We start from the raw sequence: 12,189 nt of genomic DNA on the forward strand, positions 1-12,189 counted from the left end.
AAATAAATATAAAGTGAGCACTGTACACTGTATTCTGTGTTGTAAATGAAATCAATATATTTGAAAATGTAGAAAACATCCAAAAGTATTTAAATAAACGGTATTCTATTATTGTTTAACAGTGCAATTAATCACAATTATTTTTTTAATCGCTTTACAGCCCTAATAAAAATATTAGGTGATTCTCTGTATGATTAATAGAAATAAGTGGCAGCTCCTGCAAAAGCTGAGACTTAAAAAGAGGAAGGCTATAAATTGACAGGATTTAAACTTCCCGTTCCTTTCTCTGGATTCTTAACATCTGCAGGATGAAAAACAGAAAATTGAAAGAAAATGTAGAAACAAACTGAATATAGAAAGATGGGTTTGACTGACAGTTGCAAAATGAATGTGTGGTCTCAGGCCACATTCTATTGGAATCCCCAGCAAGTAGGAAAGCTTTGTATATCTCCACCAGCACAAAGCAGCATATTAGGACAAAGCAAAGCTAGGGCTCATGTTATCAGTTCCCAGCTCTGTCCCTTATATGTGACATTCTGCAAACGACAGGTTATATTTTAGCCACTTGTAATGATACTTGCTTCAAAGGAGTGTTGGGAAGCCTAGTTAATGTCTGTAAAAATGCACTGATATCCGCACATAGAAGGGGCTAATTCAGTGCAAATATTATTATGGACTTCTCAAGCAAGCCTAGAGTACCTGCAGTGAGCTGATGGGCCTCATCAAATCCTCAGCATGGAATTCCAGGCGAGACACTGGAAAGGACGAGGAACATTTGATATTGCATTCTTTGCAGCCAACACATCACACTGCCCTCTAGTAATGGCCACCTTGGCATGTGGTCTATGCCAGTGTTTCTCAATGACCAGTCTGTGGACTGGCACCAGGCCCTGAGATCTCCTTGACACAGTTTAGGAAGGCAGCAAGCCAATCCCCGGTATCAAAAAGATTGAGAAACACTGGTCTATGCCACCAGCATGTCCGAGGATAGCCTCATTGTGTTTCCTTCTCTACCAAGGATAAAGACACAGTCCTGTGGATGCAGTTTATGCCAGTTCATATATAGAATGTGGTTAACTCACCTGAGGTTCCATATTTATGAAATCAGTGAGTGTTTACAGTGGTTTCAGATCAAGCCCACATTTACATAAATCATAGCCTTTTTTTCCTGGCTACACAACCTCTATCACACACCTACAGAAAGGGATTCCTGCACCTTTTCTACTGAGCCAGAATTTCACCAGTGATTGCCCAGCATGGAACCATCCCATCTGCCCTTTCTACCCCTCAACTTATTCTGCTTTTCCCAATTACATATGTATATCTGCTACCATAATATGAATCTTATTTTTTTTTGCCAGGCTTACCTTTATTTTGAAAATCTTCATCACAGAATACATGTTCTTAGTAAGTGTTACTGCATTCATGAGACTTTAATTTTTCCCATTGACACTCACTGTTTAAAATATACACCTTACTTCCAGTTTGAATTTGTCTGGCTTCCAGTCAACAGCATCTTCAATATTGGGACATATGTAAAGTTAAGCAGGTGAGCAAGTGTTTGCATGATCAAGGCCTATACGCTGAACATGTCCACCTTATGTTCTGTACAGTGTTATGTAAACTTGCAGCACTAAACAAATGTTTTAAAAAATACAGCATAAGGTACTACGTGGCTGCCGGCCAAATTGATAAATATGTATATTGTTTTTAAAAAATGTGAACTACATAAAAATGTTCCTATTTACAAGGCATAATAAAAATGCAAAATCTTTACAAACTATCTTTTAATGCTTATTTTACAAAAGTACAGCAAAAAGGAAAGCAATGTACACTTTGCTTTCAGCCATTCATCTCCAGAGGGATACATTTTAATTCAAACATGATTGAAATTTCACAAAAGGAATAAACATTAGATTATATGACATTTCTTGAAGCTAAGACCTATGAAGCATTTTATTCTTTACATATTACAAAAAATAAAATGCAGAACTAAAAGAACAGCAAGCACGGGCCTGATCCATAGGCGCCAACTTTTCCTTGTGCCAGTGGGTGCTTGAGCCCCCCCTCCCGCTCCCGGCACTGCCCTGACTCCACCCCTGCCCTGCCTCCTCCTGCCCCTGCCCGCCCCCATTCCAACCCCTTCCCCAAAGTCCCAACTCCACCCCCTCCTTGCCTCCATTGAACCCCTTCCCCAATTCCCCACCTCGGCCCCGCCTCTTCCCTGCCTCCTCCCCTGAGCGCGCCATGTTCCCGCTCCTCCCCCTCCCTCCCAGTGCTTCCCACACAAAACAGCTGTTTCCCGGCAGCAAGCGCTGGGAGAGAGGAGAAGTGGGATGCAGCATGCTTAGGGGCAGAGGCGGAGCGGAGGCAGAGGTGAGCTGAGGTGTGGGGGCACGGCAGGGAGCTGCCAGTGGGTGCAGAGCATCCACCAATTTTTCCCCATGGGTGCTCCAGCCCTGGAGTACCCACGGAGTCGGCACCTATGGCCTGATCTAGTGCTCTGGGAAGTCAGTCGAAAGAATCCCATTGACTTCAGTGTATCAAGCCCCATAAGAGAACATGTTGAGTAGGTGTTGTGAAGTCATCTGAACTGAAGTTATACAACAAAAAAAGTCTCTTTTTATATGCTGAAGTGAAATATAATGGCACCAGCATTGAGTGCTGCAACTCTTGAGTGAGATTTGCAGGATTCCAATAGAATTAGACAGTTGCTTTTCTGAGTGATTTGAAGAGTTTGTAATGATTATTCTCATAATCAGCATGATGAGCTTGGCTCTTTTTATGGTTGATAGGGATGCAGGTGCCATGTAGGGACAGTAGAATAGTTTTGAATGTTTTTCACATGGCTTGAGGTCATATTTGGTTCTTTTATTAAATAGCCTCCCACAGAACTATTCTTCTACAAGTAGATCCAGAACCTCGCAAGACTATGGAAGGAATGTACGTAACACACAAATGCAGTCTCTGCAAAATGCACTACAATTTTAACAGGATAAAACAGCTTTGTCTTAAGGGTTCATGTAGTCCAGATGCATTAATTTTTATCAAAATCATTTTTATTTTGTGAATTAAAGCATAGCTTGTTCATTCTGCTCAATGTTGGCCACAAGATACTTTGAGTCACTAGCTACAGGAACAGCATCTCTATTGCAGTACAGAGTGTTGTCAAAGCTGACATCTGTTGGTAGCTGGTTGTGTCTTTTCTTTTTGTAGAAAAAATAGGCTGCAAGGCCAGCTCCGACTAGAATGAGAAGGACCAGGATAACGGCCATCCCACTTAAGCGGTGTGCAGGAACAGCTTCATCGGTCTTCAATGCTGTAAATGAATGTGAAGCAATTACTCAGGATCCTAAGGATTATGACGATATATATTAGGGTCTGGCAATGGGTCTGATTTCCAATAGTTCTGAGCACCCATAACTCCAAGTCAATGTAAATTGTGGAGAATCAGCAGAAAATCAGGCCCAATGACCTTATTTTTGAAGGCAGAGTTTTATGGCTGTACATCATTACAGTTTACAGATAACTTCTATAGTGCTAGTCACAAAATATATCATACAGAGGTCCAGTCAAAACACAATTAAATACCTTAATTCAAAATGAAATTGAGTTTGAGGGGAGAGTTCTGCTTTTTAGTCAGGTTGGAGATGTAATAATCACAATAATACATTTCAAATAAACATCCACAGAGCTGGGTATCAAACAGTCATTTTGTCAGAAAATAAAATAAATATTTGAAAAAGAACTAGATAAATTCATGGAGGATAGATCCATCAATGGCTATTAGCCAAGATAGGCAGGGATGGTATCCTAGCCTCTATTTGCCAGAAGCTGGGAATGAGTGACAGGGAACGGATTACCTGTTGTTCATTTCCTCTGGGGCACCTGGCACTGGTCACTGCCAGAAGATGGGATATTGGGCTAGGATATTGGACCTGGCCTGACCCAGTATGGCTGTTCTTATGTTCTTATATTTATAACCTGATTTGGGTCTCTCTTTAATTTGCTTATAAGAAAGCAGTCCTACCTTTATTGTCTGATGGCTTCTCAGATGGTTCAACTTCAGTAACTTTCAAATAAAAAAAAAAAGATATTCATAGTCTAAGTCTCCATTTTACACCAAATTGTACAGTCACACAGAGTAAATAAATCCTGTATGAAGAATTACTATGTTGGGTACACTGCATTTTAAAATAAAGTAAAGTAATGGAGATGCAAAATATCTGATAACACCTTTAACTTAATCCAAATGAATCATCTACCCAAATCAAGCAAAACATTCCAGTTAAAAATTAGATCCAGGGAAAAAAAATTATTTTTGTTTGTTTTGCATGAAAAAAATGTTACCAATTGATTTGGGATGATTTCACACCTTCAGAATGTCAAGCCTTCAAGACATTTTGAGAAGCTGAAGGTTTTTCACACACTGAAGTATGGGGAAAACTAAAAATCCATATTTTCATTTTTAAGTCCAAGACCAAGGGGGCAACAGAAAAACAAACTAGGTCACAATTCCCCTCTTCCTTTCATTGGGTCCTAGGCACATCCTCCCATCTACTTACCTCACAGTTACATACATCTTAGTATCCTTCCACTGCTGCTTCTCAACGGTATCTCCTTCCTCCCTCTCAGCAGTAGCTCTGTTATTCTGGGTCCTCTCACCCCCAGTTAACTTCTTCTCAAGTTCTTCCCCTCACATCCCATCTGCAACTCCTCTGTTTTGGCTCCTCCTCCTCCCTAAACCTTTCTGGTTGTACTCTCTCCACCTCCCTACCAACAGAGCCTGGTTTGGTTAGCGCCTACTCTTCTAAGGCACTAAGGATAAGGGTGATTGGAGTGGAACTCAGGAGTCCCGGGCCCCTTCTCTATTAGCAATTGCCCTTAAATGGGAGTTTCACCTCTGATTTCAATGGGAGTAGGATCAGAATATCTACCACAAACATAGACCCATACAGAATATGCAATGCAAAGGATTTTGTAGCATAAATATTAGTCATTGTTAATAACTCACTGTAATGAACATATCACTTACTCTTTGGTATTTTACAAATAAATCTTTTGTCAGCAGAGCAGTAATAGCTTCTCCAGCCCCCATCTGAGGCATCCATGTCAACACAATGTTCATGATAACCATCCGTAGGCTCTCTTTTTTTCCAGTTTACAAACTCTACTGCACTGTTGTCTGCCCATGTCCATTCTCCTAAAGTTAAAATGAAAAATACAGAGTAACAAATGACAGGTTAAGGACCACCCATTTGTAGAGATTAAAACAATATCACATAATTTCTACGGCACCTGTCACTGTTGTAATCTGAGCGCTGAATTCATTAATTTATTAAATCAATACATTAACATTCTATAGGACTCAGTTTTCTCTCTCCTTCCAGGCAGACACAACTGAGAATGTCTTATGTCTGTAAGTTTTCACCTGGACATTGTCAGCTGCATTGTCCTAGAGCAGGGGTCGGCAATCTTTCAGAAGTGGTGTCCCGAGTCTTCATTTATTCTCTGTAATTTAAGGTTTTGCATGCCAGTAATACATTTTAATGTTTTTAGAAGGTCTCTAAGTCTATGCTGTATAACTAAACTATTGTTGTACGTAAAGTAAATAAGTTTTTTAAAATGTTTAAGAAGCTTCATTTAAAATTAAATTAAAATGCAGATCTTATCAGTTTAGTGTGATCTTTGTCCTTGCTTTTCCTTGATGAGTTTTCCCATGTCTGGCACTTATTTGGATACTTTAAGCTGCACACAGGCTTCTGAGTGATCAGTTGTTAACCGGCTCTGAGAGGGACAGAGGACAGATTTCATATGTGAAAATACCTGTTTGCACAGGTATGTGGATCCAAATGCTGAAAGCATTGCAAATGCAATTTTCTTCAAACAGTTACATTTCACTGGCAGGGACGTCCAGCAGGTCAGAATAGAGGCCCCATGATCTCTCTTGGTAGCTTTAAATGCACTCCGCAGATCTCCAAACTTTGATGCCCACAATTCTGAGCTTCTTAACTGAATGAGCTGCATTTTGAAATCTTCAACATCCATCCACTGAAATACAGACAAATCCAAGTTGCTTTCGTTGAACTTTTCAGGTTTAATTAGAAAAGAAAGCATTGGGCCAGATTGCTGGAAATCTTGAAATCTGTCAGAAAATTCTGATTCCAGTTCTTGCATGTACATTCCAATTTCATCGACACTAACAGTGCAACGTGTCGATAGCTCTTTTATGTGTTGGAAGTATCGGAAAGTCGAAGTTTGAATATCCTGAGAAAAAACTGCTAGTTTTACAAAGAATGCCTTCCAGGTTTCATAAAGATCCAGAACCATTTGCCCTGCACCCTGCAGACAGAAGTTGAGTTCGTTTAGGTGAGCGGTGATGTCAGTTAGAAACATGAGCTTACACAGCCATTTGTCATCATCCAGTTTGGGGTAGCTTTGTCCTTTTTCCGACAAAAAGGCCTTGATTGCATCAAAACAGTTTACAAAGCGCACCAAAACCTTGCCACGACTTAGCCACCGAATGTTGCTTTGAAGTGGAATGTCATAAGCACTATCCATCTCTTCTAGCAGTGCTTGAAACTGTTAGAGTCAAAGCAGATAAAGCACCAAGGACATTCACAATTTGCACCACTGTATTCATCACATTATTAAGCTCTGAATTAGAAATTTTAGCACACGGGTTTTCTTGATGGATGATACAGTGAAATTTGACTGTCGGGTGGCCAACTTGATCTTCAAGTAACTTTACAAATCCCTTCTGTTTTCTGACCATGGCAGGCACACCCTCTGTTGTCACACAAAATATTTTTCTGATGTCAACTCCTCGTTCTTCATAATGGTTTACGAAAGTTTCCACTATATCTTCCATCTTTGTTGTGCCATGCAGGAGTTTTAGGCAACAAAGTTCCTCTTGGATTTCATCAGAAGCACAATATCTTGCTACAACTGCCAAACATGGAGCGTCGTTTATATATACACTCTCATCAACTGCAACGCTAAACACTGCTGTGTCTTTTAATGCAGTCGTCTGCTTTTCGTTAATGTTTTCTGCCATTTCGCTGACGCGTCTCTCAACTGTTCTGGCAGAGACAGGCAGCTCTTTTATTCTAGATACGCATCTTTATTTGGCAAATCATTGAACAAAACCTCTGAACTGCTGAGAAAAACTTTTTATATATTCCCCATCTGTAAACGGCTTTCCGTTTTTTGCAATGCGCTGTGCAATCTTGTAACTTCCTTCTGTGGCTTGATTTTTACTTACACTTAAGCATTTAAAAACACTGCTTTGCGTCTCATATCCTGCTACTGTCTTTTTGATCGATTCACTCTTGTCTGCTTCGTCAAGAAAAGTTTTCTCGTACTTCGTTTCAAAATGTCGTTGAACACTTGATGTGCGACAAACAACACTTTCACAACAGAAAGCACAAACATCACGGTCCTTCTTTTGAATAAATCCAAATGTGTCTGTCCAAGAAGGCTAAAATGAATGGACATCTAACTTTGCTTTCTTAGGAGCTTACATTTTGTCAAATGTACCCCTCAACTTACAGTGGAAAAAAAATCGCAACAGATGGCACGCACAACGTCAAACGCAGTGCGCTGTTCCACGTGACGTGATAGTGATGTAAACAGCAAATCAGGACTTAAAAATATCCCAGTACAGTGGTGCTGGAACAATTTTTAAGGTGGGGCTGCTGAGCTGCACCCCCTCTTGCCCCTGTGGTTTTGGCTCTGCATCAGAGCCAAGGCTAGAAATCAGCTCCCTTGCAAGGTCTGGCTCAGTTAATTAATTCTGCCTGATTGTATCAGGATGACTTAAAAATACACCTATTGTTCTCTGCTCTTCCCTTACTCAGGCTCAGCTAGCAGGAATAGCTGCTACTTCCTGTGTCTCAAGGATGAAGGGAATCCCAGTGCCTAGACTTGGAGCTAGATGGAAAATGAAAATCAAATTGTTTTCATTCATGGAAATTTTCAAGTTTTCAGCAAATTAAAAACCAAAATAATTTCACTGAAAACTAATCTTTTTGCCAAAACTTGTGACTGAAAACTGAACAGTTCGATTCAGAAATGCTGTTGCAGTGCCTCATAGGAGCTGTAGTTCCAGTGCCTAGGACTAGGAAAGTCTAGTACCAGCAACTGTGCTGAAAACATCCAGTGGGCCCAAAAGGCGTAAATCGGTAAGGTGGCATGTTCCTGTCTATTTTTGCACCATCTAGAATCAACCAGCCAGCAAGAAGCAGAATGCTCACCTCACACTGCAGTGGTATTAATGGTATACCAAAGGCTGCTGTTATATATGCTCTCCAAGGCTTCTGGAGGTATTGCATCTAGCTCAAACGAAATACCAGCAAGAATAGTAGCTGCTACGGAAACCCTCCTCATATCCCTTCCCCATGACAGGCTGTGGCTTCACAGGAGAAAAACAGCATTACAATCCTAACCAATAAATACAGAAATATATTTCTTTAAAAGACTTTAGCAGACTTTTCAGAACTTCCTCTTGCTGAATAAATACTTAACACTGAGGTTCCTTCAAAAACTGAGGTGCTGTTAAGTTTGGTTAAATATCAAGGGAATGAAAGAAAAGTGTGAAATGAAATAAACTGGATGAAATACTGTAGGCGTGTAATTTTTTCTATTTACAAGAGAGAGAGACAGGGATATAAAATGTGCAGTCACCTTTCTGAATAATTTCTCCTTTTTATGTACTATAATTGAAAAAATATTAAGCATTTGACATCAGATTTCCATCTTCTGTTTGAGTACTTATTTGTAAATAACTATTGAAAGTTAAATAATTACCATCCACATTCTTGTACATTCCAATCCAAAACTGTCTCGAGTCACTTGCAAATACATCCAAGTGGTCCAAGAGAAAATTCATTTCAGCCCTATTTTCTATGGAAACCAAAGAGGCTCCTGCAAAACATAAATTAATAAATACGCATAATTTAAGCATGTTTCACCATAGAAAACGATCTGCCCCTTGAAACAATCATGACAACATTTTCTTAACCCTCCTGATACATTTAAAATAGCCATAGACTGTAATTAATTTTTGCCACTGAAGTCAATCAGAGCTCCAGAAACAGATCAGTAACAGCCCTTGCATTTTGCTCTTTAGAGGAAAACATCCTGCTATGCTGGTTATTTCTAGGCTATACATATCTTATATTAGTTTTGTATTTGCATGCGCCATTTTTTCAATCAACCCCAATCCTTCCCTGCTGTTTAACGTGCCAGAGACAATGCAAATAGAAAAATGCAGCATTTGTTTTTAAATATATTCCCTCTTGCAACGGGGATTAAAAAAAGAAAAAGAAAGAAGAGAGAAACTGATTTGGGAAATAAGAAATATCATCATATCCCAGTTAAGGGGATGATCTTATTACCACCATAATCCCAGTTTCCTCAATACTGACATCCTGTTGTATTCCATCTACATTAATAAGTGGGGCCTAAGAATCAAAGGTATTAACATGATCCTGTCACTGTCCAACAATAAACAGAGTTAAGCAAGGTTTAGTATACAGAGTCCTCAGACACCTTAGTACCTTGGCAAACACATCATTAAAATATTTTTAACCTTGTATTAAAGATACAGAAAACAAGGAGGAGAAAGGTTAAAGCATGTGAAATGTAAAGTATTAAGTAAGTCTTCCATTTTAACAGTATCCCATGTTCCCCTTCCCTTTAGGTGGAGAGAGTTTTTAAAAAGAACTGCCCTGCCCCATCATCTGACGGTCTCTTAGATGGTATTAAAAATGGTAATAACTCCTTTTGGGGGAAAGAAGAAAAAGTTAGTTGAAATGGACAGGGCTATTGTAGCTGTTGTTAAAGTCTAATTCTGTTTCCTAGAAGACAAAACAAAAGGGTGAAGAAAAGAACAGCTAAAACAGAAAATACTGTTTATGTATCTGTTGACTCTCACTTGCAACTTTACTTCTGGAAAAACACAAGTATAGCACATGGTCTTATTAGCCACTCTGAGACCTGGCAAACTTGTACCACTATTGGGCTGCCCAGAGCATTGCATTTAGCTGCCCTTATAGCAATGTTGCAAAATATGCAGTCTTTGCTGGCTAAGCCAGATCCTTATTAAGCAGAAGGAAAATGGAGAGAGATAGAAAAAGAAATAAGGTGGGGAAGGACAAGGACACATGGGGTGGAGACACAGTCTCACATCCCGGGTCATGGCTGAGATTTCACTAAAGCTGGTAGCAGTGACCCAATGTCATCTGGGTGTCTCTGTCTGATCTGGTCTGATGAAGGTCTCTCTCAGGATGTCAAAAGTACAATGGAGGCCCAAGAGCTCCAAGGATCCCAGGAGATGGTGGGGGTGGCAGTCATGATGGTAAAGTTTGCTCCTTCCCATTCTCTCATCTTTCAGTCAGCCAGCATCTTGGTAGCCAGCTTTTCTTTTTGAGGACCACAAAAGGGAGCATTGGGTGGAATAGCCCATCCCCTTATTATTTTATCCACCAATTAGGCCTAATAACCAACATGCCAGTTTTGGTTAATTGATTTTCAGTCCCAAATGTCTCTTATTTACCAGGCACCATCTCAACACAGTCCTATAATTGTATCAGTAAGCCTTTTTGTTTGGACTAATTTTGTCCGTCTCCATTTTGTACCTTTTCCTATTAGCATTTATTATCATAGGTTGTTGTGACATTTTATAAACTTTTACTCACTTCTTACAGTTGAGCTCACAATTAGGGTAAATTTGTAGGCCCAGTTATTACAAGAGACCAGCATTAGGTTCTTTTCATTTTATGGTGGATTTGCCACACTAGGGTACCAACCTCTAAGAAGTATTAAACTGAGATCACCAACTCATTTCACATAAGCCACGTAAAATTCTGGGTTGTGGCTAACAACCAAGTCTCCTCTTCTTGAAGTGCTCAGTTCATTAGGGCTTTAACAGAACAAAATATCAAGAACCTCTCTCATTTTGGCACAGACCAGGAACTCCTTTTACAGTCATTAAATTGAAACAAGTAAAAGGAAACCAAGAGGGTCCAAAATACATCTGCTTTTTCCCAGGTACCTGGACAAGAGTCCTTGCAGACCTGCATCTTGAACTCCCATCTTCCTTCCTTTGGAAAGTCAGCTGATTAAATTCCTATTGCTAGGTTAACTGGCAGGATACCAAATGCCACCTTACAAGTAAACAAAGCCTCTTAATCCTTGTTGATCCTGGTTCCTCCCTATATAGGTACAGGGTAGTGGGTTTTATTTCTAGGGACCAGGACACTGTCAGCCCAGATGTGTTCCCTCCTCAAACCCCGAACGGCTAGTGCACCATGTCTCACCACCAAACAGTAATCACATAGCAACTAATTTTATTCACTCTTAACCTATGCCAGGTTCAGACCAGTGGCCTGGTGATCAAGTGAGAGTAGCCTTAGGCTGACTCACCACTCTGGGTATTTGGTAAGAATCCAAACATGGAGCAAATTAGGGAGATAATTGGTTAAGGACTGAATGATTAACCAATTAACTAGGTGGCTCTGCTCATCAACTGAGGAAAGCTAAAAGGCAGACAGTAAGAGGATTAACGGGATGGGGGGGGGGGCTTGAGAGAGAAATATTGTTTTGTTTTACCCTCACCTTTACTGTAAAGTTTCCCAGTTTTTCATTCTGAAAGGGGAGAAAGGGCTTCCTTTAATTCCACTTTTCCCACCAACCTCTTTCCTACCTGCCTACTTCTCTACAGTGCCCCAGTTTTTCACTTTGAAGATAAGATCAAACTGCTGGGGGGCAGATACTAGGGCTGGTGCCCAAAATAGGTGGTGAGCCTGCAGGAAACTGTTAGATCCTAATTAAAGATGACACTCACCTAATCGAACACATTCCATGGAAGACTGGGGCCAGCTTTCCCTTTCTGAGGACTCAATGTAGTAACAGTGACCATGGAAGGGAATCCAAGATCTGCGTATGTCAGATGTAGGACATTTTCCAGGGAGTTGTGGAGGTTCAGTAGGGACTACAACTGAGAAGAAACCATGCTGTATGAAATCAATAAGGGCTTTTCAGATATGTTACTGAAAACACATATATACTGTACCATAAGCAGCCACTACTAATTTGACCAGGATACCATGAAAAAGAACCTCAGATATTCACGGTTCATGATCTGGGCCAGATTCTCTACTCTGTTGTGGAGGTTTTACATTGGGG

At 40.2% G+C, this 12,189-nt stretch overlaps 1 protein-coding gene across 2 annotated transcripts in view; it reads right to left on the reverse strand.

Moving 5' to 3' along the window:
- Positions 1 to 3,041: 3,041 nt before the first annotated feature.
- Positions 3,042 to 12,189, reverse strand: part of LOC101947545 (macrophage mannose receptor 1-like) — a 58,353-nt gene continuing 49,205 nt past the window's right edge. Inside the window, exons 26-30 of one of the 2 annotated variants that reach the window (XM_008162793.4) lie at positions 11,849 to 12,001; positions 8,809 to 8,925; positions 5,036 to 5,203; positions 4,031 to 4,072; positions 3,042 to 3,319 (exon numbers count right to left, since the gene is read on the reverse strand). In XM_008162793.4, coding sequence (XP_008161015.2) covers positions 3,072 to 3,319; positions 4,031 to 4,072; positions 5,036 to 5,203; positions 8,809 to 8,925; positions 11,849 to 12,001 — 728 coding nt within the window. In that variant the 3' untranslated portion in view covers positions 3,042 to 3,071. The remainder of the gene's footprint in view (positions 3,320 to 4,030; positions 4,073 to 5,035; positions 5,204 to 8,808; positions 8,926 to 11,848; positions 12,002 to 12,189) is intronic. The other variant, XM_042857456.2, reaches the window with a different exon arrangement.

This window comes from Chrysemys picta, chromosome 2, assembly GCF_011386835.1.
Source record: "Chrysemys picta bellii isolate R12L10 chromosome 2, ASM1138683v2, whole genome shotgun sequence".
Lineage (NCBI taxonomy): Eukaryota > Metazoa > Chordata > Testudines > Emydidae > Chrysemys > Chrysemys picta.